Here is a 26,191-nt window from a genome sequence, read left to right as displayed (position 1 = left end):
TTAAAACAAAATAATTTGAATTTAGAATACAAAGCTATTCCAAACTTATTTTCTATTGGAAATGACTAGTTGAAGCTACGGCAATTTCATAGTTAAAGACCTATTCATAGATCTATTATTTGAAGTAAAAGTAAAAGAAAGAGGTAGATAGGTACCTATATCTACCTAAAACATTTACTTCAGCCAAAAAAATGATTTTTTTCTTCATAATGTGTGATAATAATAATAATAATAATAAGGCGGCAGGGCAGCTTGTGGCGAGCTGTTGGGCATTAGCGACCCCACCCACCCGATGCCGGGGAGAACCCCTGTTCCTCATCTCTGGCTTGCCTTTATTGGTTGTCCAGAGTGAACACTGACGAGGAACAGGATCTCCCACCTCTTGCTTGCCTTCATTGGCTGGCTTGAGTGGTGTACCGCTAGAGCAGCAATGCTCGAGGAAGGATGTATTACCCAGTAAGGTGCTTGTAGGGATCTTGACCGATAACGCGATTGTCCTGAGAGCCGTGGAATACCTCTCCATCCTTAGCACCTCATGCCATGTTGCCCCCTTGTTGCTACGTCACTGTTATGTGCTAGCGACTGTTTTGGGGGGCCCATTTACTGTGTGTGCGAGTCACCCCCTGCCTTTTTATCCGTGTGTGAAACATATAGGTCCAGGCAGGGGCCATAGTCCTTCCATAGTCCCAGTTACCCAGTCCATTTAGCACCCCCTACCATAACCCTGCATTAGTTTTCTCCATATCCTACAATAGTCCTGCACTAACCGGGGATTTTCCTTGGGTTTACTCCATAGTTTACACAGGGAAAATCGTCGGTTGGTGTCACATTTCATATAGATTAATGTTGTCAAACGGGCCTCTACATGTTGGCTTCGGCCCCATGCACGCCTTCCAAATGCCCGGGACCCCATGGTCCCGTGATGGTAAAGACACAACATAATAATAATAAACCTTTATTTCAGGCATCAGTGGCATAATATTGAGATGAAATTGATCATGATGTTCTGTTTTAGTTTAGTTGAGCAGCTCAGCTCACATTTTATAATCGATTCATTAATACATTTTGAAGGTAGTTGTGTCTGTAAATTTAATACTTTAACGAAAAAAAAAATGGAATAGACTTTGTTCAACATGGAGAAAAACAGGGTATGTAGTTCGGATTAATTTCATTTCAAATAAGGAACGTAGAAGAAATCAATAAAACACTTAGATTAGTTTTACCTGTCAGCATCTTTTGGTAATCTAAAAAAAATTAAATTTGGATCACGATCCGTATTTAAACAATTAAATACGGCACAGTATTTTTTTGCTGCTTTTTTTCTTTTTATGTCCATTTTTCTATTCATAAATTTTAATAAATACGTAAATACGACATTTATAAACTAGTACGAAATAGGAACAAATAGCGCGCGCGTGTATCGTCTTCCGCTTGCGGCAGCCGACTAGATTCGCCCCCCCGAGGCGGCAGGCGCCAGGCCGGCGCCTGCGCCGCCCACGCGCGGAGTGACACAGGCCTGCCGGTGTCTACCCGAATTACCTAGTATGAACTCCACTTACTTGGTGTCTACTCGGCCTACTTGGTGTCTACATAACCTACCTTCGGCCTATTTGTCTACTCGAATTACCTAGTGTATACTCATCATACCAGGTGTTTACTCGTCATACCTGGTGTCTACTCGTCATACCTGGTGTCTACTCGGCATACCTGGTGTCTACTTGGCCTACCTGGTGTCTACTCGTCATACCTGCTGTATACTCGGCATACCTGGTGTCTACTCGTCATACCTGGTGTCTACTCGGCCTGCCTCCACTCGCGGTCGTTCCGCAGCAGCACGATGTCGTCCTCCGAGTCGGTCTCGGACGGCGGGATGTCTTCCTCGTCGAAGTACGGCTTGCGGACTATATCTGATGAAAAGAAAAGGTTATAAAACCCTATTCGTAGAAAGTTTTGCACTTATAGAATTTTATCCGACAATGCTAAGTGGGGCAAGTAAAATAAAAAAGTGTTGGCACTTGTTTCTTTTGCAAAGTTATCGTTGTCCGACTCTATTAAGCTGTTCTAGCCACGAGTTTAGACAACAGCACACAAATGGCGCTAATCACAACTTTCTAACATACCAGCGACTTCAGGGTCCGTGCACAGAGGGCGCTTGTCCTCACTGTCGAGCGGCTGGAACAGGTAGTCGCGGCGCGACGGGTCTTCGCGCCGGCAGGACAGGCACCAGGCGGCCAGCATCACCAGTAGCACTCCCACCGCTCTGACTTGACACCTCACTACCAACTAGTGTGGACAGTAACCCATAGATGGCACTAATCAAAAAAATTGAAAACATACCAGCAACTTCAGAATCCTTTGAAGAGCGCTTGTCCTCACTGTCAATAAGCTGGAACAGGTAATCCGTCTTGATGCCTCTCTCTCTACTATTTAGTGTGGACAATAACCAACAGATGGCGCTAATCACAACTTTCTAACATACCAGCAACTTCAGGGTCGTTGCACAGAGGGCGCTTGTCCTCACTATCCAGCTGGAACAGGTAGTCTGACTTAACGCCTCACTACGAATTAGTGTTAACAGTAACCCATAGGTGGTGCTAAAACAAGTTTGTTTAATTACCAGCAACTTCCGGGTCGTTGCACAGAGGCCGTTTGTCCTCACTATCCAGCGGCTGGAACAGGTAGTCGCGGCGCGACGGGTCCTCGCGCCGGCAGGACAGGCACCAGGCGGCCAGCATCACCAGCAGGACGCCCACCACTCTAGCTTGACGCCTCATTAGTAACTAGTATGGAAACTAACCAATAGATGGCGCAAAACATAAAATTACTAAACGTACCCGCAACTTCAGGATCCGTGAAGAGTGCTTGTCCTCACTTTCATTAGGCTGGAACACGTAGTCTGACTTGACGCTTCTCTACCAACTAGTGTGAACTGTATAGATGTCGCTAATCACAACTTTCCAACATACTGGACAGTAACCCATAGATGGCGCTAAAACAAGCTTTAAAATTACCAGCAACTTCAGGATCTGTGCACAGAGGGCGCTTGTCCTCACTGTCGAGCGGCTGGAACAGGTAGTCGCGGCGCGACGGGTCCTCGCGCCGGCAGGACAGGCACCAGGCGGCCAGCATCACGAGCAGGACGCCCACCACGCCTGGGGGTATACAGGGTGTTAGAAATAGGTATAAAAAATGGCGAATTGGCTGGTATTTTTTTAATCATTGGGCTAAATTAAAAGCGATAAAAACGGTTCACAGATAAGTTCGTTTTAGTAATCATTTACCTTTACATTAGTTTTAATAATTATTTACCTTTATATCCACTGAAGCAGCATAAAAATAGAGAAATCTTAATTTATTGTTAGGAAATATATACAAACAATTACAAAATCTGAACTCTATCCCCAAAGCTCTCAAGATTATTGAAACTGATCTAAGAAATCAGATTCATCATTTATTCAACTTACTTCTTTAAAATTTTACAATTATTTGTCACGATTATTAGTCTACCACTATTTCACATAGGCTCGGTCACTTTGATGCTGTCGCGCCATCAATAATTTATCATAATTATATTATATATACACTGCCGGGCAATGAAAAGGTTCCACTGAGAAAATCACCAAATTACTCCTAAACGGTAAATCCTAGCTTAATTATGCCTTCTGCAACATTGAAGTACATTTAACAGAGCATCAGGATATTACCAACTAATAACGGTAATATTTTGTCCAAATTTTAAATGAAATGTTGGAAAAAATAGGGGTCTTTTAGTGCCGGCATTTTGTGAGTGGAACTTTTTCATTGCCCGTGAGTGTATATTGACTAATATTATTATTTGAAAAATCAACCTTAAATAGATTTAACCCTTATTAATTTGCCTCCACGAGTGTAATAAATGCAACACTGTACTCACCGGACACCATGACGAACACGAGTCTCGGCATGCCCAGCACGGCGTCGTCGCGCTCCAGCTTCAGCAGCACGCCGCCCGTCACCGCCTCCGAGCCGCTCACCTGTGGGGTGAAACCTTATTTATAGACACTTTCGCTGAGTTGCAGAAAGGGACTTTAAGCTAATGTCGACATTAAATGTATAGCTGCCTTGCTTTGACAGTATACAGACAGAAAGAGATAGACATAGATTTAATGCCGACATTAGCTTAATGTTCCTTCCTGCAACTCAGCGTTTATTGTATTCAAAACATACACAGACCAAAACATGAAGACAGAAAAAGTAAGAAGTACACAAGGCAGGCTTATTGCCAAGAAGCAATTTCTTCCAGCCAACCCTTGGTTGGTGAAAAACTACAGTGAATATAACTACGGAACTCTTTTATACAATAAAAAAAAACTTATTCATCATCATCATCATCACGACCCATCACGTCCCCACTGCTGGGGCACGGGTCTTCTTCCAATGGACGACGGGATTTAGGCCTAGTCCTTAAACGTTATTGTCATTGAGTATAGCTTTACGCCCTAAGGAATATGGAATATGGATTATAATGGACAACATTTCAAAAAACTTAAGCTGCTATAAATCGAAAACCATTTCGAGATTTAGCTCTCAAGGCCACAAAAAAAATGTTTTTGTATTTTTTGGATGTATCATTTTCGGGAAAATCATAAAATAGTAAAAAAGTGCTGATGACTTCATGCATCAGGTGCGATGCATTTTGATGATCAAAGCCTATAGATTTAAAAATAAAGTAACTGTCACTTTCATTTTTGATTGGCGTTGACGTTTTATCGGGTCTTTGTTGTTTATTTGGGTCATTTTCATAAATTCTGTTCTGACACTTTCTGACAATTTTTTTAATTAATCATATAAAATGGTTAGTACTTATTAAGAGATGACCTCTATTTAATATGTCCCAGAGCATGCCACCGCCTACACAGCTGAAAAAATGCTTCTGTTTATTTTTTACATGATAAGTACCTACTTTGTATCATCAGAAATATCAATGTCATTTGAAAATGACCCATTTGTTGGTTGGCATGTAAACAAAGTTTAAATGTCACTTGTCAGTGTCATTTATGTTTTTTTTCGAGACTAAGGCAATAGACAAAAATAAAAATTGAGCCTAATATGTGATGTCACTTCCGGTTTTAAAATAATTAACTTTAAAGTTAAAAATAACATGCAAAAATTAATGTATATACAAAATAAAAAAATACGGGTCCTCTAATTTTTTATAAACTTTCCGAATAGCTAATAAAAATATAGGGTAAAGAAAATGAAATGTTGTCCATTGCAAAAACTGTTAATTTTGTGTAATAACATAATTATAGCTATAAAGAATACACAAAAAACAATATAAAACAGAAAATCTTTAAATCATGAACACTTAAGTTTGTATAGGTGCCTAATTTTCCCAGACAATTTCTTCTGAAGTGTCATTTTGGTAGCAGTTTACTTATACAGAACTGCTTACAGAGGATCGTGGATAAGGTTACAGGAGGATTTGGGACCTTTACGCTTATCCATCTAACTTCTAAACTCACAAACAAACCACTAACCTTAACATGCCGCTCCGTGCTAACATATCCCTCAGCCTTGGCAGTCACTTTAACCTCCTTCCCCATATACGTGACGGGGAGCGAGACAGCGAATCTCCCGGCCGCGTCCACAGCCGTGTGTGCGAGCGAGACGGCATGCAGTGTGTGGGTTAGCGGGTAGACGGTGATGGAGCCGGGGATTGGTTCGCTGTTGAGGTCTAGGAGAAGACCTGGCGGAAGAGTTTTTGGTTTAAATGCAGTGTTTTACACCGATTTAAATTTATAATAGCACTTATTACACTATTTTTGTAACATGCACTAGGTTGGGGTTGACACGGGCAGGTCCTTAAAATGTCCTCTGGTGACTAATAGAGATAGCCTAAGAAGCGAAGTCAACACAAATATTGAAATTCATAACTACACATATCACACTTATCTCTATACTTCTCACCAATTTAGGGTTGACAGTGGGCACAGCTATATTCTCGAACTGCCCGTCTATGAGGCGTCCACCAATGGACATAACCTAAGAAGCGAGGTGGAGCGCCACAACTCACACTTATCTCTATTGTCACCAGTAAAATGCACTAAGTTAGGGTTGTCGGTGGGCACGGCTATATCGTCGAAATGTCCTGCGTCGGCCACTGCTGGACATATGATTTGCTCTGAAAGTCGCCGCAACATTGGTGGTATTTAAATTCATAACTACACATATTACACTGACCAGTAACATGCACTAAGTATCAGTGGACACGGGAAGGTCCTCGAGCTGGCCTCCGGGAGGCTTCTCCCACAAGTCACAACACTTGTGTTATTGATTTAACTGTTTATTTAAATTCATAATGACACTTATTACACTCACCAGTAACATGCACTAAGTTAGGGTTATCAGTGGGTACAGCTATGTCCTCGAACTGCCCCCCGGCGAGGCGGTACACAGAGCTGGAGATAGCCAAGGAAACGAGGTAGAGAGTCACAATTCAAATACTACACTACTACTACAAAAACAACACAATTCTCTTATGCCTCTTCTACTCACCAGTAACATGCACCAAATTAGGGTTGTCAGTGGGCACGGCTATATCCTCGAACTGTCCTCCAGCCAGGCGGTCCGCGTTGGTGCGATGCAGCACGATGTCCTTGACCTTCATCATCATCAGCCAATTATCGTTCACTGCTAGACCTAGGCCTAGTGAGGAGCACTACATAGCTGCTAGAGTAGGCTCTAGCAGCTATCTATTCTGTCTAAGGTGGTTTATGCTACGGACCTGCTCGTATTCTTCACTAGGGTCTCGTAAATCAGCGTTGATTTTTCAAATTCATAACTACACTCATTACACTTACCAGTAACATGCACCAGGTTAGGGTTGTCAGTGGGCACGGCGATGTCCTCGAACTGTCCTCCAGCGAGGCGGTCCGCGTTGGTGCGGTGCAGCACGATGTCCTTGACCTTGAGCACGCCCTCCTCGATCATCACGTTTATCACCTGTTGAAAAGATAAAGTGGATTCAACAAAATAATATCTTTACATAGAGACGGTAGGTGTGAGTGTATTATTTAACACAGTTTTGAGTAATGCAAAGTGGGATATTTCTGATTGTATGGCGTACGACTGTGTCGCCACCTAACAGTACTCACAGCTTTAGTGGAATGAGAATTTGCGTTTGTTTTCTCTGCTGCCTATTATGCTATGCTTTTTGTAATTTTGCAGCTTCATTTTCACACATATAGCCGCTGAAATTGGCCGTTATGAAATACTAGATACATAGCTACCACTAACCTTGTCATCATACCCATGACAGGAGGCCGTGAGCGTATGCCGGCCCGGCGGCAGCAGCGCCCGGTACCGCGCCATGTTGGCGCTGGCGGGGCGCGCGCCGGAGCCCGATATGGACACAGTGGCTGTTCGCATCGGGGAGCCAAGCTCGTTCTTTATTGTGCCGGTTATGCCTGAAGAAGGGGGTGTTCGTGTTATAAAGGGTGTTAAAAAAGGTTAAAGTAATCCGAAATGTGACGAATTTTGCAACACCAAAAAACATAAAATATTTTTTTTTATATATCAGGTCCGGCTGGCTTTACAGTCATGTTGATGCGGCGCTAACATATAAAAATATAATATATGTAACTAAAGTTTAGTTGATTATCAGCGCCGGATTAGTGTGACTGTAAACAAGTCTTATCCCTGGAATATTAAGTTAGGTTAGGTGTGTGAAATGAGACAACATAAATTTATAAACTCAACAGCATTCTCACCTGTATTAGGCAATTTAGCGAGCTTCATGATCCCTTGCAGATTATTCCTCCACACCATCGCTATTTCACTCTCCGCCGGCATCTTGCAACAACTCAACCCGAGTGCTATAATAGGCGTATTGAACTTCTCATATATCTCATCGATCAAGCTCCCGTGTACCACGTTACTGTTCAACTCAGAACACTCAGAACTGTCTAGTTCTCTGTTGTCCTGGTACATTTGCGCGAACTTATCGTAGATAGTAGAACTTTCTGGAGCGGCCACGTCTTCCGTCCCCGAAGACAAGTCAAGAATCAAATCGTATTTTTCCAGCTCTAGCAACCTCACGAATGCCTTTTCTCGCGTGTAATTTGTTAATGGGTTTATATTCTTCTTAGTTATGTAGCTATACAAACTGTCCCCGAATTCTTCAGTCATAGAATCTATAACACATTTACTCGTGCCATCGTACTGTTGGATAATTTTGTCAGTCATCGGGTCTAAGTTAGGAATGAAGTGTAGGACGGCGTTTTGTAGCAGTTTCTTGTGTATAGGTTCTCCTAGGGAGTAGGCGGTGGTGATGTGACGTGCGAAGTTGATAAGCATCTCTTGTCCGAGCGGCTGTGAGGCGTAGAGGTTGCTTATGAACGCGATGCGGAATTTGGATTCTTCTGGCGCTCCTAGCGACTGGAAATAAAAGAGTAAGGAATTAATGCTGGTATGACTAAATTAAGTTGTTGTTGACCACGACAAACTTGGTAATTGTGACTCAAGGAGAAGATATCAAGTAGCGCTAAGGGTAGCCTAGTTTGTCGGTGGATTAGCCAGTTAGATAAGTTGCCAGTCGCCTAGTCATAAAAATCTAATCTTCTACATCTACACTTTTTGATTATTTAAAAGTTTATAGTAATTCCATTGATCACGTCATAGGTCGCTAGCCTCGACGTTTTGGTATAATACAATGCTCACACCTATTATCTAGACTAGACAATTTTCATGCAGCGTAACAGCACGTGGTGCACTCGCGAGCAATCAAAAAGGCCCAGTGACAGCAAGTTACCTAGTAGGTGGAACATTTCTTTGCTCGTGAGTGTAGAAGTATATTCACTGCAGGTTCGGGTCAGGAAGAATCTTGAATGAGAGGACGAGGCTTTATTCATTACACGCCCACTACATCTAACATACTCACATCAGTGACCTCCAAGCGGTGCAGTAGCGCGGTGTGCAAACTGTCCCCGGCCCGGAACTGCGCGGTGTCGGGGTGCTTGTTCTCCAGCTCGGCCAGCAGCCCGTACACTTCAGCTGAGTGGTGGTAGCGGGCGCCGATGATGTTTTCTAGCACTCTGTAGGTGTTGTATAGGGTGTTTAGGAAAATAGGTAAGTTTGTGAGATATAAAAAGTAAGCCAATAGATTAGTGATACTTTTCTGAGTTTAAAACAAAAACAAATCGAATAGGTTTGTATTAAACCTATTGTATACTTACCGCCATGGACTTATTGGACTTTCATTAAATAGTCATAACAACCAATAACTAGCTAACATATTTTAAAACCATTTAAGTTTTTATTTAAAAAAAAAAAACAGTTCAAGACAATGGTGGTATATAGGAATATAGGGTCTAAACGCTTTATCTATCAATAGATATCTGTTTGTCACAAACTCAGAAGCTAAGTTGACTAATAATCTTACTACCGTAGCGAATGTGTTACTACTACTACAAATCTAACTAAATATAGTAAGGAGGACGACTGCTAATAAAAAATTTACTAGATAGATGTCTATGTTGGTTTTTTATACCTCATAATATGTTCACATAAGGCCAGTGAAATCGGGATAGCTATGGTCAAACCTAAAGGATTAATTGAAAATGTTAATTACACATCACGAAACCATTGTCATTTGTTATTGATAAACTTTTATGAAAGCGTAGAAAATGAAATTTAAGTGGATCAAATATGTATTTCATAAACTGTGACATAGTTAGAGCCGATGAAATAAATACCTTTAGCCCTTTTACCAACTTCAGAGGTCTAAACATAACCTAACATGTCCTAAGTTCCAAATTCAATTAAAGCTAAAGCTGAGTTAATTTTGTTTGGTTGTGTTTAATCGGTGTAAACACACAAAGCAGGCGAATTAGTTTATTATTTACAACATAAATATGCATACTATGTATAGTATTCATAAATATATATTGAAATTGTATAAACAAATAAAAAGCATATAGGTAGTATGTATTATAATTATAATAAAACATAAATATATATAAACATAGAAATGTTAAAAACAAAACATACATAAGTAAAGAAGAAGTATATAAACACATAGAAATAATATAAAATATAAAGTAGTCAATGCTTTGTTGAATAAAAATATAGAATAAATTTAAAACGTACTTAGTATTTAAAGACACAATCACACAATATTATGATCAAAGCAATGCTTGCATTTAAACAAAAAACAAAAGTTACAGCATAAATCGCTATCAGACTATCAACAGGATGTCGCAAAATAGGTACGTACAGCAAGCCTCATTTCAACTTATATCACCAATTCACCAGTTTGCAACAACCTGTATAAAGTCACTGTGACGTCACTCACCGGAAGTCGTATGCGGAGGACCAGTGCTGCGGGTCGTCGGCCATGAGCGTGAAGTTGAGGCTCACCGAGCCGTTGGCCGGCACCGTCACACGCTCCGTTATACTCTCGTAACTGGAGGTTAGAAATATACGTTTATTTAGATATTCAGAAATAACACAAGTAGGTTTATACCTACAATAATTTTAAATGTAGTACGGGGAAATCGTTAAATTCTCGGTTCGAAATTAGACTTTATGGTTAGCTGCGTAACTCTTTATCATATTCCTAATTTAAGTTTAAAAAATGCTAAATTTTTTACTTGTTCCCTCACAATCGACTGGATCGAGGATTTAAAATAAATGTACAAAATCTGGACATAATAAAAACATTTCTAAAACACAAAAGAAGCTTCCTGGAGTGGCTATCCTCTCATAATGTCCAGTGCATCATTTGCATTCAAACTGACACGGTGACCAACCCTGTAACAAATACTAAAAACCTTAACTAAATTTTCATCTAAAAAACTCACCCTCTTTTACTAGCAGTGACATTATACGTCCCGGGCAGCAGCAGTCGCCAGTAGTCCCCGTGTTTTGCAGTTCTCACGCTGTGTTCTATCCCTTCTACTGTGATGTTGGCATCAGGGAGGGGGTGCCCGATGTGGCTGTGCACGAAGCCTGTGACGCCGTTGTGCACCTGTGGAGGTCAACAAATAAGAAAAAGAAAAACTAATAATAATATAAACAAACAAAAAAATATATATACTATAGTGAGCTTTTACTGCAAGAACTCACACACACGGGCCGCAAACAATGGATAGAATACAATATAAGATGAACAATATCTCCAGGCTTGGTAGGCTGTGGGTTGAGGATATCACACAGTACAAAGATTAAACATCCTAGACTCGTGAACCAATATCTTCCCCGTCCGGGAAACGAACCTCAACACAACTGTCAAAGTTTCATATGCGCTTTCCGCTTGCATCTCTTACTTCATCCATAAAACCCAACAAACAGACAAGTTATGTCTTCAGTAGCCAATTACAATACCATACATTGATATCGATTCTGAAGGCGGAAATTTTAAATTTAGAGACGTCAAAACCTTAATTTCTTTGTTTAAAATTCGACTCTATGATTGTTTCCGTAAATGTCATTTTATGCTAGCAATTTTTTTAGTTTGACAGCTTTAAAATTAGAATTTCTGCCTTCAGAATCAACATCAATATACACACTTAATTTGCACTCTAAAAACAAAAACTTAAAAATTTAACATTAAAAGAGGAAATGACTATAGCCATTTCTACTCGTACCGGCAACCTTTACTACTTAGCAACACTGACCTCATCAATGAAGGCCAGCAGCGCGGGCAAGTTGTCCTTCCAGTAGCCGGGCAAGTCGGCGGCGGGCGGGAACTTGAAGCAGCCGAGCTCCAGCGTGAGCTCCATGTCGCTCGTGTGCAGGTAGCTCCAGTCCTGCATGCCGCCGTTTAGCACGTACCTGGGGGTTATAGTCGCATGTTTCACACTTGTCACATACAATCGTTTAACATGCAGCAACGTCAATTTAGTGTGTCACATTTCACACATGACAAATGCAATTGCAATTTGGGAAGTTATTAGTGTTATTAATTAGTCATTATCTATAACAGAATTTTGACTAAAAAAAAAGATAACACGGATTGGCCGACAGTCTAGCAATGGCGGTGTGGAAACTTGAGAGAGTAGAAATAAATGTCATTTACCATTCAGCGCCATTAGTGATGCCTTCTGGGAACTTCTCATTGGGCAGATCCTTGCACGGCAGACCGAGATGCATTTTGTGGTGTTTCTGCAATTAACAAAATACCACAGATATTACATCCATATCATCACACTTCACACTTATAGTTCTTGTTTGGTGTAACTTTAGCAATAAATGATTGACCTTCAAAAACAGACTACCATACCTAAAAAAATATATATATATTTCCGTATCGCAAGTAGCGCCATCTATTGGCCAGAAAACTAAACTAAACGCCTCCATTATCAGCAAACACTTACGTCAGAGTAGAGATGCGCCAAGTGCACAAACACATCGTTATCCGGCGACAGGTACGCCTGACCGCTGACCCTACGCGGGGACCCGTCGTACGGATAGTTCGCTACTAGCGCCCCCCCGTGGAGGTTTGCGGAAAGCACGAATGGCAGGCTTAGCGACCAGTTCATTATGGCTCGCGTTTCCGGCTCTGTTATTGCGTTGTCCTGGGGAGGTTGCTTGTTTTGTTAAATGGTAGGTATTGTTTGCAAAAAATGATCACAGATGGTTGATAATTTTTATATTGGTAATGATTAGGTACATGACATGCAAGCAAGTAATACGAAATGTATTTGTATTATTATACGTCATTTGGGTATATAAGACATAGGTATACAATAAAGGTAGTTTTAGTTTACCTTTGTTTGCCCAAATTGATCAGGGAAGTTTCTGTTCAGATCTACATTGTTCGCATTAGCTCGGCCCTTCAGGCTGCTGTAGTCCCCTGAAAATTATTAGATTTACATTAGTACTCTTTCTTATTTCCTCGTTATCATCAAGAGTAATATTTTTCAACTCTGAACCTATTGGGAGCCTCATTACCGGGCTAACCCTATCTAGCAACAAATTCCTCAAATACTTACTCCATTCAACGCCATCTACCGTAAAACCCCCGCACTACATCCTACCTTCGTGACTCCTCTCGTATCCATCAGGGTTCATACTCGGCAGTAGATGTATCCGTGTGGTATTCATCAGCCGCTGCACGTACTGGTCCCCGCCGGTGTATTGCTCACACATGTACTTGGCTAGTAGAAGGAGGAGCTCGCGGCCGATCACTTCGTTGCCGTGCATGTTGGCCACGTATTTGAATTCGGGTTTGCCTGGTGGGTTAAAAATTAATAATGTTTTCATGAGAAAATACGGAGACTTAGCTAAATGTGCCATTTGAAACAGGTCGTTAATGGACAGAAATTTCATTTCACTATAATTCTTATTAATTAAACGTCTCACTCTAAGTGAAATACAGTGATCAAAACATGTTCAGAATGACCACGTCACCAGTCAGCTTACAAAGTCCTTTTTCGATAATTCAGAAAGTATATTTACTAAACACATAAGTATAAATAAACAACTCACCAGGAATATGCACACCAGGGTCTTTCGTCACCTCCAGCACATACAGATCGCGTCCCTCCACTGACTTCCCTATAGAGTACAGCCTTGTGATGCTCGGGTACTGCTCCGCCAGGGTCTTCAAGACGCTCTCCATCATCAGGTAGTCGTGGTGGACGAAGTCAGCTGCGGGAGGGCGGGCGTGGTCACGCGCTGGCCTGTGTTCTGTCGGTTTGCCCATAGGGTTTGTTGGGTTGCCCATAGGGATGGTTGGTTTGCCCTTAGGTTGCGTTGGTGTCTCGTTTCGGTTAGGTTTTATTCGATAGGATTTTGATGTGTTTACTTTTAAAATGTGGTATTGATGGGATATTTTGAAAGGAGTCTTTATGATTTACTGTTAAAAATGAATTATCAAGAACAAAACTGTTTGTACCAACTTTTGTGAATTAAGCAATTAATATATAATTTTTATGGTTCAATCTTGTGTGGAGAACACGAACAGGATTAGACAGGGTAAAGAGGCAGGTAATAATGTTTACGCTACATTGTAATAAAATTTTGGCTCTAAATTGAAACGACTTATTCTATTCTCTCTACGTATTTGTTAGCATCGAGGTGCTGTGAAGCGAGAGTATTTGTGTATGTTATGTACCTTTTATGAGATTGTGGATCATGGGAAGGATAAAGGAGAAGATAAAAGAAGAAACAAAAAGTAAATAAAAGAATGGGCAAAACTACAGAACACAAAATTAAATTTAAAAAAATGAATTAATCACCATCACCAAAAGTATAAACAAAACACATACAGTAAAACAAAACAAACCATGGCTATTAATTAAAATACTCATTTCAACTATAAAATTTATTTATATTTTAACAAACATCACATTATAATTATTGCTAATATACCTACCTAGAAAAAGTCTAGAACTCCGATTTTAAATGCTTAAAGTCCGATAGGAAATTCTACACACGTTCACCCACACGCTAAAACTTTTGTAACTTGTCAAACTCATTCACTGTTATTATTTCATTCAAACATTGTTGGTTTGTTAGTTTGACAATTAACTAAATTGTACTTGTCAGGCTCTACGGATTCATAAAATTATGGCAGTGCACAAAGTTGTATCAAACCATTCGAGGATACAGAGATCATTAGCATTCTATTAAATAGAAGATTACTTTTACTTTTTCAATATTAATACCGTCACTTTCTAATGAATAATTTAAGTACTTAGGTACTGTTATTTTATAAACTTACAAATATCTTTACTAACAGAAATATTCAGATTAAAATTAACATTGGAATAACTGTTTTATTCATTTTTAGTATAAGGAAATGTCATTATTGTAGTATACAACTTGTAGAGAACAATAATGAAAGTAGCATAGTTATTTCAAAGTTATTTTATCTCAATAACATTCATATTTACACAATTCATACTAGGTTGTGCGTATTTAGTAAAAAATATTGAGCAACCGTTTTTAAAATGTACTATACAAATATTCTAAGATAGTCTGTAAAACCCCATCCGTAAAGATTAAGTGATAAGCTTATAGGAGTGTATCGGTGTCAGTATACACTGAGGCATCAAATATTTCGAGATATATACATGATTTTGTTGTGTTTTTTGGAATGGTGTCTATATTTTTCAAAGAGGTTTAAAAGGGCTAAATTTCTTTTACTACTTATAATTTTTGTAATTAAATCTTCAATAGACAAAACTTACTTATACTTAATATTACTGACAAATATACTTACACCTATTTTATTGGTAAATTGAAATACTGTAAACTTAACTACTTATTAATAACTTTTGATAAATTATTATGGAGGTACATACTTTACAGCCAAATGGTGTTCAATGATTCCGTAGCTTATATAATTTGAATCTTAAATGTATCTTAAATGTAATGTGTGCAAATTTAAAATCACAAACTACAACCATACTGTTAGGATGATGCAGATGAAAATTTGGCACATTTCCAGTTAAATCATTATTTACATTGGGTTAGCATGAAAACGAATCTCAAATTACACCTCTTCATAGTTACAAGGTTTCCTTCGAGGCTTCACACAATCGATCAATCTCACAACAAATTGCTTTCAACGCCATCTAGTAGCCAAATTATACTCCAAACCAATTAACAACATAACACAAACATAGATGGCGCTGTAAACAGTTTTACTCCCAGCACCAGAAGCGACTAGTTCCGCGGACTCACCTGGCTGCAACGCGCGGGATCGACGTCCTAGCGTCATGTTGAGGACAACTGGCGACGTTTGGTTGTTGGGGATGGTCACGGAGACCGGTGGTGGGGATTCGTATCTGCGGAAAATTATATTATCTACTATAGATGAGATGCTAATTATTTTGACATAAATAGGACTTCAGGAGAACCAATGAAGGTGCAACGAGTTTTCAAATGGAACCCATGGACAGGCAATCGTAGCATCGTAAACCATCCTGCTGGACCAACGCCTTAGACAGGTAGCCGGTAGTGGCTGGATGAGAAAGGTCAAGGACAGAGCGCTGTTGCACTCCTTAAGACAGGCTTCTGTACAACCTAATAATTGATGATGTCGTCAGAAATAATCATGTAATCACCACTTACCCATCAGCGTCAACAGTGATCTGGTATTCCCCGGGCAGCAGCAGCCGCCAGTAGTGCCCGGACTCGGTGGTCGCCACCGTGTGGTTCAGCCCCACCACTCTGATCTTTGCACCCTGGGGACAACGGTGAATGAATTGAGTGAGTGAATGTCTGAATAGTTTTATTTTTGAAAATACAATTTTAATAGTTTGTATTCAACTAGCTGTCTATTTTTAAACACCTTGGCGTCTACGTTTAGCCGCGCCGCCTACTTGCAGCAGGAGAACCAGCGAGAGTGGAGATAGGCTCTTACCTTCCACGTATCGTTTTGGCAGGCTATTTACTAACGCTTTTGAGCTCGCATTCGACGCTGTATACCTACATTACATTATTGGTTAATGGAATGGGCAAACGAGTGAAGGGTGAGTGAACGAAATCACTCGACTCACTGAACGAAAATATTCGAAATTGAATGAATGAAGAGCATATTTAGCTACAATTTACCTTGACAGCCTCGTTATCCGCATCAGTAACCCGTCCCGCCACCCCCGTCCTCGCTTGTTCCATGAACGCCAATATGGCGTCTCCATTCTCCTTCCAGAACTGCACCAGCCACGCCGCCGCCGGGTCCTTGCAGCAGGACAGCTCGAGTGGAGATAGGCTCTTACCTTCTATCTATCCTTGTAGCAGGCTATTTACTACGTTTTGAGCTCGCTTTTGACGCTGTATACTTACATTACGTAATGGTTAATGGAATGGACATACGACAATGAATGATGAGTGCACGAAGGAACGATAGATTCGTTTCACATGACTTACTCATTCACTGAACGAAACCATCGATATCATTAGAAATTGAATGAACGAAGAGCACATTCAGCTTAAACTTACCTTGACAGCCTCATTATCTCCCGTAATCACCCGTCCCGCTACACCAGTCCTAGCCGCCACGCCAGTTCTCGCTTGTTCCATGAACGCCAACATGGCGTCTCCATTCTCCTTCCAAAACGCCGGCAGCCGCGCCGCCGCCGGGTACTTGCAGCAGGACAGCTCGAGTGAAGATGGGCTCTTACCTTCTACTCGTATGTATCGTTGTAGTAGGCTATTTAATAACGCTTTAGAGCTGGTATTTGTCGCTGTATACGTATATTACATATTGGTTGATGGAATGAGCAAACAAATTATGAATGTTGAGTGAATGAAAGAATGATAGATCCGTGTCAGATGACTCACTCATTCACTGAACGAAACCATCGATATCATTCTAAATTGAAAGAATGAAGAGCAAATTTAGCTACAATTTACCTTGACCGCCTCCTTGTTTTGGTCAATAACTTTTCCCGCCACGCCAGTTCTCGCTTGTTCCATGAACGCCAACATGGCGTCTCCATTCTCCTTCCAGAAGGACGGTAGTCGTGCAGCAGCCGGGTACTTGCAGCAGGACAACTCGAAAGTTACTTCGAACGAGTTGGAGTGCAGGTAGTTGAAGTCTTGCATGCCGCCTGGAGGGTGGAAATGGGGTTTTAGTGGTGGAATAAGTTAAACTTACTTAATAATAATATAATTGTATACTGCTAATTGTCGATTTCAGTGATGGTTGCGTTAAGAAAGGTGCGTTATATGTAATGTATGGTATACAGTATGAGTAAGTACAAATAAGAATAAATCTCGAATATTATTACAAGAGAGTGTGTAACTTTTGAACCAAGATGCAAAAGTAATACCTATAGAACCCCTCAGTTCTGGGGCTACAAAATGTGTATAACTGTCCAGATTGCATTTGATTCCGTTTAAATTATCAGTCAATAATCGTCAACATCTGATCATATACATTTATACATCTCTGTCATCAGCCTTCATCATCCGCTAAGTACTAGTTACAAGGCTGTCTTAGGTCATTGGTGAGGCTTTGAATATATTAATTCATATTTATTTTTCAGCATACGACTATTTGTACAGCTGTATAACTACTATGTTTATTTGTGAGTGGCATCTGCGATTCTGCATACTAACTTAACTCTATTACGAGATATATAGGGTGTTGCAAAGAGGGTATACTATGTTGAAAAGAGTTTGTAAACGCAACCAACAGTTTAGTTTTTCTATTGTCTATTGTAGATAATTATGTCAATAGAAAAGTCTCTTCGTACTTCCACCAATACCTTCCTGTGTCGTGTGAAAACTATTCTTCAATATATCTTTACAATCCTTTTAATCCACTGGTTTTACTTATAAAACCCAACAGGTTATGGGCCCAGGACCATTTGCTAGTAAGATTTTTGAAATATCACACGAAGTATCACAGTTTGAAAATTTGTCCGGGAGCCGAGGCCGGCCGGCGCAGTCATTGTTGTGAAAACGAAATTGTTACAAACTAAACAATGTCGAGTTCAAATATAGCCTTTAGAGAGCAGTTGCATGGCAATATAAAACTGGCCAGCGAGACTGTGGAGGTAAAGTTGCTGCAGCATGACCACAGACGGGAGGACAATCAGGATACTACATCAGCTTCGGCACTGGTGAAGAAGTGCTTCACGTGCCAGGAGGCTGGTCACCTGATGCGGAACTGTCCACTGGTGACGTCTGGAGGGAAGTCGGGGCAAGGCGAGGACAAGGAAGGAAGCACAGACCATTCAGCTCTGTTAACGGCGCTAAGTGTTAGTGTTGTGAGTGAAAAACAGTGGTATATTGATTCAGGCGCGACGAATCACATGTGCAATGATCGGTCAGTTATGTACGATTTTGTATCGGATAAACCGGCTACTGTGAAGATCGCAAACGGAGACTATATCAATACCGCGGGAATGGGTCAGGTCAAGGTGCAACTTAAGGGTGGTTGCCTAAGGACGATAAGTGACGTCTATTTTGTACCACAACTAACCACAAATTTATTGTCGGTGAGTGCAATGACAAGAAAAGGCCATAAAGTTGTATTTACTAAAGAGCATTGTAAAATAACTAATGCTGACGGTGAGTTTCTAGGTAGCGCTACTCAGATCAATGGTGTTTACCGGCTCGACATTGTAGGTGTCAGAGAGCAGTGTAAGATAGCATCGAAAGTAGCTAGAGAGCCACCGTTATCTAGCTTGGGGTTAGGTAATACTTTAGTATGTTCACAGGATGGTGCGATGAAGGAGGAATCTAAGAAGTGTGTTTCCTCGACTTCGACTAGCCGCAAGGCATCTCAAGGGAATGGCAATGTGAAGGAGGAAGTGCAGCAGTCTGCGTCCTTGGCTTCATCGAGTTCCAAGGTATCTCAAGAGGTGTGGCATCAGCGGCTAGGTCACCTAAACTCTAGGAGCATGGGTCTCCTGAATAGAGGTATGGCTACTGGAATTAAGTATGATAGTGCTGATTATAAGTCATGTGTGGCTTGCATTGAGGGAAAGCAATCTAGACTTCCTTTCCCATCAAAGTCATCTAGTAGGGCTGATGAGGTACTTGGCTTAGTGCACACGGATCTGTGTGGGCCTATGCAGAAGCCGTCGTTCAGTGGAGCAAGATACTTCCTGCTGTTTATAGATGATTTTACAAGGAAAACTTATGTTTATTTTATAAAAACTAAAAATGAAACATTTGAAAGTTTTCGACATTTCAAGGCGTTGGTAGAGAACCAAACCGAGCGAAAAATAAAAATCCTAAGAAGTGACGGAGGTGGTGAATTTGTCAATTCTCAGTTTCAGAAGTTTCTCAAAGAGGCTGGAATACGGCACCAGACGACCGTACCGCATTCGCCTGCTCAGAACGGAGTGGTTGAACGAGCAAACCGAACTGTGATGGAGGCAGCCCGCTGCATGATGCAGCAAGCTGGCTTGGGCATGGAGTTTTGGGCTGAAGCAGTGAACACCGCTGTGTACCTGAAGAATCGAAGCCCAACCAGAGCTGTTATGGGTGCTACTCCTGAGGAAGCGTGGACAAATAAGAAGGTAGACCTCAAAAATCTTAGAGTTTTTGGATGTATAGCGTATGCTTTAGTAAAGAATCGAAAGAAACTAGATTCAAAGAGCAAGCTATGGAGATTTGTTGGGTACTGTACGGAAACAAAGGGGTACAGACTGATAGACCCAACTGATCCTCGTAAATTCACAATAGCGAGGGATGTGGTATTCCTAGAGGATAAATTTAAAACTAAGGAATTGTCACATGATGATAAGGTTGATATGAATATGGTATTCATGCATAGCCCGCCACCTAACATGAATGACTCTAATAGTAGTTTGTCTGAGTGTAATGAACAACCTACAGAGCCATCTGTTGAGGGATTAAATCAATCTGATGACATAAATTCCAATTCAGTGATTGATAATAATTCAAAAGATGACTCTGAGGATGCTGAAACATCTGGTGAAATAGATGATCCGTTGGATTCAACGTACGTTCCAGGCAGTTCTTCACTAGAAGAAGACACGGACTATGAAGAGAGTGCTGAGTTTGCCGCCTTCAACTGCGACATGCAGAGTTCTGCCACTGACGAGCCGACCACCGTTCGAGAGGCAATGAGTGGAAGCGAGGCTGAGCAATGGAGAGCTGCTATGTCAGATGAGTATGATTCTTTTAAGAAGAATAACTGTTGGACTCTAGTTGATAGGCCGGCTAATCACAAAGCAGTGAAATGTAAATGGGTGTTCAAAAGGAAAAGGGGGCTTGATGGAGAAATTCTTCGATACAAAGCCAGACTAGTTGCGAAGGGCTATACGCAAACCTATGGCGTCGATTATGAAGAAACGTTTGCTCCGGTCGTAAGATATTCAACGATACGAATGTTGTTAGCTATCGCTGCAGAATATAATATGGAGATTGACCATATGGATGTAATTACTGCTTTCCTGAATGGAGATTTAAAGGAGCAGGTTTATATGGAGCAACCTGAAGGATTTGAAATAAAAGGAGGAAATGGAAAGGTATACAAACTTAATAAGGCCATTTATGGACTCAAGCAAGCTGCGAAGTCATGGTATGATAAGTTAGATACTGCTTTGACTCAAAACTTCGGTTTTAAGAGAGTAAGTACAGAACCATGTGTTTATTTCAAATCGCATCAGGGAAAGCCGATGATAATCAGTATTTACGTTGATGACATATTACTGTTTACGTCATGTTCTGCTGAAGAAAAGAAGAAGCTGAAAGACAAGCTTATGAAGGAGTTCGCCATGAGAGACTTGGGTGCAGCGCACCACATACTAGGTATGAAGATTACAAACAAGGATGGCAGGATTACTCTGGACCAGTCGAACTATATTCAGACGGTTCTGAATAAATTCCAGATGTCGGATTGCAAGCCAGCTAGTACTCCCATGGAAGCTGGACTGAAACTTCATAAAGCTGAGAAATTAGGTAACTTTAACTATAGAAATTTAATTGGTTGCCTTATGTATGTTGCAGTATGTACCAGGCCGGACATTGCATATGCCGTGAGTTCATTGAGCCAGTTCAATCAAAGCTATGCTGAAGTTCACTGGAAAGCTGCAAAGCGTGTCCTACGCTATTTGAAAGGTACAATTAATCATTGTTTGACGTTCGAGAAGAATGGACTAAGTCTCACTGCCTACGTGGACGCTGATTGGGCAGCTAGTGCAGTGGATAGGAAGTCATACACAGGGTATGTATTCAAAATTGGTAATAACTTAGTCTCATGGGAAAGTCGAAAGCAGAAAACGGTGGCTCTCAGCAGTACTGAAGCCGAATACATGGCACTGTCTGATGCCTGTAAGGAAGCATTGTTTATTCGCTCTTTCTTACACGAATTGTTAGGTATCAACGTTTGTGTAACTATGTATAACGATAACCAATCGGCTCAAAAGTTAAGTGTCAACCAAATGTACCATTCGAGAACTAAACATATTGATGTTAGGCATCATTTTATTAGACAAGTTGTGTCAGAAAATGCGGTGCAGTTGAAGTATTGTCCAACTGATGAAATGCCAGCGGATCTATTGACAAAGCCTCTGCCTATTATGAAACATAATAGATTCGTTAACTGTTTATTGTTGGATGTTTAAGTTTTAACTGTTTATGTTTATTGTTATGTTGGTGAACATTTTATGTAACACAACTTAGTGTAACTCATGTACTCCTGAGGCTTATTATTTAGTATGTAATACTTAGGGACAGGCATTATAACTATTGGTTGGTTTAAGGGAAAGTGTTGAAAAGAGTTTGTAAACGCAACCAACAGTTTAGTTTTTCTATTGTCTATTGTAGATAATTATGTCAATAGAAAAGTCTCTTCGTACTTCCACCAATACCTTCCTGTGTCGTGTGAAAACTATTCTTCAATATATCTTTACAATCCTTTTAATCCACTGGTTTTACTTATAAAACCCAACATACTATGCCGAAACCTATGTATGCAGCATGGAGCTTTTACTATGGAGAATGTTTTTTTTCGCGAATTTATTTCTGGGCTTAAATATAACAAGCTACACACGTAGGTTTCGGCTTAGCCCTTTTTGCAACACCCTTTATATGTTTTAAAGACTAACCTTTAACATTATACCAGAAGGCGCCGTTAGTAATCCCGTCTATGAACCGCTCCGGCGGGCAGGCGTCGCCGGCGCGCATGCGCGGGTTGCGATCCGCGTAAACACGCGCTAGGTGACGGAATAGAGCGTCGTCGGGAGTAGGACTGTTCACGCAGGAGTCTGTCTTGGTGCTGGGGAGGAGTTTGGGGTTTATTGCAGGGGGATGTAAGGTTGAGTATAGATATATAGATGGATGGTGTACCTACATGGTGTGTAGGAAAATGTATTACAGAATAATAGGGGGATATGAGGTTGAGTATACAGTATACAGAGATAAATGGTGTGTAAGAAAATTTATTGCTGGAATAGTTTCGGTACTATTCGTCTTATCGGGTGCATGAATGGGGCCTTCCTGAGCGATGTACCTATCATAAGTAATTTTAAAACGTCCGGATCTTTTAGGAAGCAGTTACTGACATCTTATATAATGACACAACCAGTCATTATTTCCCCCAGGTGATAAATCAATCCCGGGTGCATGGCATCGCTATCGACGTAGGTAAACGTCAAAATATCACGATTTGCGATAAGCATAGCAATGAGATTTATGCACCATGCAAGAAGTTTATCTACGTCAATAAATATGCTGTGTAGTCAGCTCTGAGTATTGTTTGTCATCGATACCCATTAAAGAACAAGGGATCAGAAACCAGTTTCATTCACATCAATACATAACGGCCACGATCTGAATCAGATAATTTACGTTCATTCGGAAATGAAAAGCTTGGTGACAAGTGGGCAGGCAGCCGCTACTGACCTTAATTGGAAACCGGATAATAAATTGTATAGTAGGCCTGTGATACAGTTTACTTTCACTATTATAGGTAGTTAGAACCAAAGCAAGTTATTTGCATAGTTATTATAACTACTTGTTATACAGTTTGTACAGTTATCAAAAATGGGATTTCCCCAAATTGTAGTTTATAATATTAAAAATAAATTTATAAGATTACCATTAGAATGATGTCAACGGGGGTCATGAATGAAGGTTTTTCGTATATGTACAATGACGAAACGTCTCCTGGTATTCCCTACAAACCAGAGTATTTACCAAAGTAGTTCTTCCTTATTATTATGTACTCGGTATATCAGCTTATCCCATTATTTCCACGAAAGTTTTTAAATAAGATACGAAGCTATATTATATACGGGTTATTAAATGTCCCATACTCAATAGCCTAAAGAGTGTGACTGAGCTCATCATTCTTCACAACTTTTGTCCTACGACTTCTTTAACTCATGAAACACCCTGTGTAAAAGACACAATAATACTCACTCCATAATATCATCATAAGGGTAGCTGGCGACGATGGCGCCGCCGTGCAGGTTAGCGGACAGCACAAACTGTTTGCGCAGCAGCCAGCGCACCATGGCCTGCGTCTCCGCCTGACGACCTGGGGAGTACCAACCATAATCAAGAATCCTCTTATCTCTAATCAGGGGTAACACAGGCCTCGCAATATCCTATATTTAGATTGGTTATTCTTTATTTAATTGGGTGTTTTAGGGTGAGGCCAGACGAGCGTAATTTTGAGAGTTGTGAGTCGCGTATTCTCGCGATCGCGTGGACTGTGGGAAATCACGCAAAACAAATACGCCTACAATGGTCACCCAAGTTATGTGGTTATGAACTAGCAAAAAATATATTTATATTATGTATATGTTACCCTTATAAAGATAGTCATCAGTGATGGAGGGCTGGTTGTCGAACTGGTCGGGGAAGTCCCGGTTTAGGTCGACGCCATTGGCCGTATTTCGACCTACAGAGTCTGTTTCGGAATAACAGTCACCCTCCTGTAGAAGAAATAGATTAGGTATTGTAGTAAGTGCAATATTCATTACCATAAATTTTTAATGTACAATTTGAGTACCATTATACTCTTACAGCAAAAGAAAACATTATGATAAAATCTGTCAATCTAGATTCTAGATTTGTACTTAAAAAAACTCATTTAAAAAATGGTATTAGCGATACAGCTCACTTTCTGTAAATATGAGTACAAATGTACAGTTAAAGTGGATTTTCTCTTACTAATCCTTTTGAGATTAAAATTTAAGATGATGAGTGTGTTAATAATCAAACCCAATGCCCTAGCCTGCCCTTCTAGGGAAAGTTGAGAGTTTAAAATATGTTTATACATAGATTATAATGTCCGGAGTCAGTGCATCTGAGGTCAAGTCTAGATAACTTATCGAAATTGCATTCAATAACTTGTTATGCAAAATAACATGATATCTGTTGTCATGTGACATCCTGTTCATCAAATACAAATAATAATGAATCAATTAATTTATAATATTTGAAATTCATTCTCTAAAGTAACACATGCAATTAATGATAAAATATATGTTGAATAGAAGGATTGTTCAAAGAAATGTAACTGAATGAATTTACATTTGAAGACTATAAGATTGAAAATTTATTATTTTTAGGTAAAGTTTCAGTTTTATTCATTTTAGTGTAATGCAGCCCTCCATAGTCTTTATAAAATAGAAAAAACATGATATTTTAATAGTTATCCCCAAAACTTAAATTTTTAATAACATAAGTTGCATCTTTTATTTACTCTTAACTCTGGAACAGGACTTGGACTTTATTGCCCTAATTACTTTTCCTAAGTAGTTGTTTACTGTTGGGCGAAGAAGTGATTGTAGATTGAAGTTAATAGATTTCTTACCACACCAAAGAAGACAAAAAGTGGCTATGGCTATTGTTTCTAAGGAAATATTAAGGAATAGAGTGTGGTAACTTCACACTAAAACTAGCTCAAGACTTAAATGATAACAGTACTTTATTTAAACTGGAAAAGAAAACACATTAACATACTTATCAAACAAATTAACTTTCAAATGTGCAGAAAACAAACAAAGAGGTAATAATCCAATAAGAAATCTCACCTTACTAGCTTCAAATCCATCCGGATTAAGAGAGGGCATCAGATAAATATCAATGTTGTTGACCAAATTAGTGATTCTCTCATCCTTCTTGTAGTTAGTGAGCAGGTACTCAGCCAGGTAGACCACCAGCTGCCGGCCCACTGCCTCGTCCCCATGCATGTTGGCCACATACTTGAAGGCGGGCCGCTCCGGGTGGCTCGCGCCCACATCAGCAGTGATCTGCAGCACCAGCAGATCTCGCCCTTCACTCGATTTCCCAATCGAACTGACTTTCGCTAAATCAGGGTACGTTTTCTCGTACCCGTGGAACAGCTTCACTAAGTCATCGTAGTGTGTGTAGTTGTGAAGAAGAGGGGACTCGATCTCGACAGACTTCGGCACACACGAGCCGACAAATAAGGAAATTAGCACAATAACTTGTGTGTGAACAGACATTGTGAGGTACTTTTATGTGAGCCGCTCACTACAGCGCCGCTCGCTGGCTCTATGAAAGCTTGTAAACAGTGTCCACTCTTATCAATGTAAACATTGTACTAAGACAGACCGAGGGGTTTATACAAAATGTGATAACAAATTAAAATAACTACACAAACACAAAATTAGTCACACAAAACGGGAATGAATGATTGAATTGAATGACATTTATGACGTTGACAACTTACACTGACACTTGTTTTGACAATGTCATTTTTTCAAACATTTTTCTATCCTAGCAACATTCAGTTTCGGCT

General features: G+C 40.3%; 1 protein-coding gene across 1 annotated transcript; it reads right to left on the bottom strand.

Moving 5' to 3' along the window:
* Positions 1-1,787: 1,787 nt before the first annotated feature.
* Positions 1,788-26,113, bottom strand: LOC105384432 (carboxypeptidase D). Its single transcript, XM_048626156.1, has 23 exons — positions 25,461-26,113; positions 24,230-24,356; positions 23,839-23,956; positions 22,524-22,693; positions 17,347-17,543; positions 16,063-16,175; positions 15,673-15,776; positions 13,471-13,671; positions 13,020-13,214; positions 12,750-12,835; positions 12,357-12,557; positions 12,059-12,144; positions 11,658-11,814; positions 10,842-11,008; positions 10,334-10,444; positions 8,921-9,074; positions 7,752-8,418; positions 7,279-7,448; positions 6,843-6,984; positions 5,520-5,728; positions 3,914-4,013; positions 3,012-3,152; positions 1,788-1,907 (listed from the first exon to the last, which is right to left on the bottom strand). Exons 1-23 carry the CDS (start codon positions 25,893-25,895, stop codon positions 1,795-1,797), a joined length of 4,164 nt encoding a protein of 1,387 aa, XP_048482113.1. The 5' UTR covers positions 25,896-26,113; the 3' UTR covers positions 1,788-1,794.
* Between the last annotated feature and the right edge of the window lie 78 nt (positions 26,114-26,191).

The sequence above is a fragment of the Plutella xylostella genome, chromosome 16 (assembly GCF_932276165.1).
Source record: "Plutella xylostella chromosome 16, ilPluXylo3.1, whole genome shotgun sequence".
In the NCBI taxonomy this organism is placed as follows: domain Eukaryota; kingdom Metazoa; phylum Arthropoda; class Insecta; order Lepidoptera; family Plutellidae; genus Plutella; species Plutella xylostella.
The sequence above is the reverse complement of the archived record's forward strand: the minus strand, read 5'-3'. Positions and strand labels throughout refer to the sequence as shown.

What these genes read in the sequence shown, in the direction of transcription:
- LOC105384432 (XM_048626156.1), bottom strand. Translation starts at nt 25,895, where the DNA reads ATGTCTGTTCACACACAAGTTATTGTGCTAATTTCCTTATTTGTCGGC. An exon ending in CTTCTGGTATAATGTTAAAG is followed by an intron (nt 17,544 to 22,523) that starts GTTAGTCTTTAA and finishes TCCACCCTCCAG; the next exon opens with GCGGCATGCAAGACTTCAAC. An exon ending in TGCTGGCCTTCATTGATGAG is followed by an intron (nt 11,009 to 11,657) that starts GTCAGTGTTGCT and finishes TGACCTCCACAG; the next exon opens with GTGCACAACGGCGTCACAGG.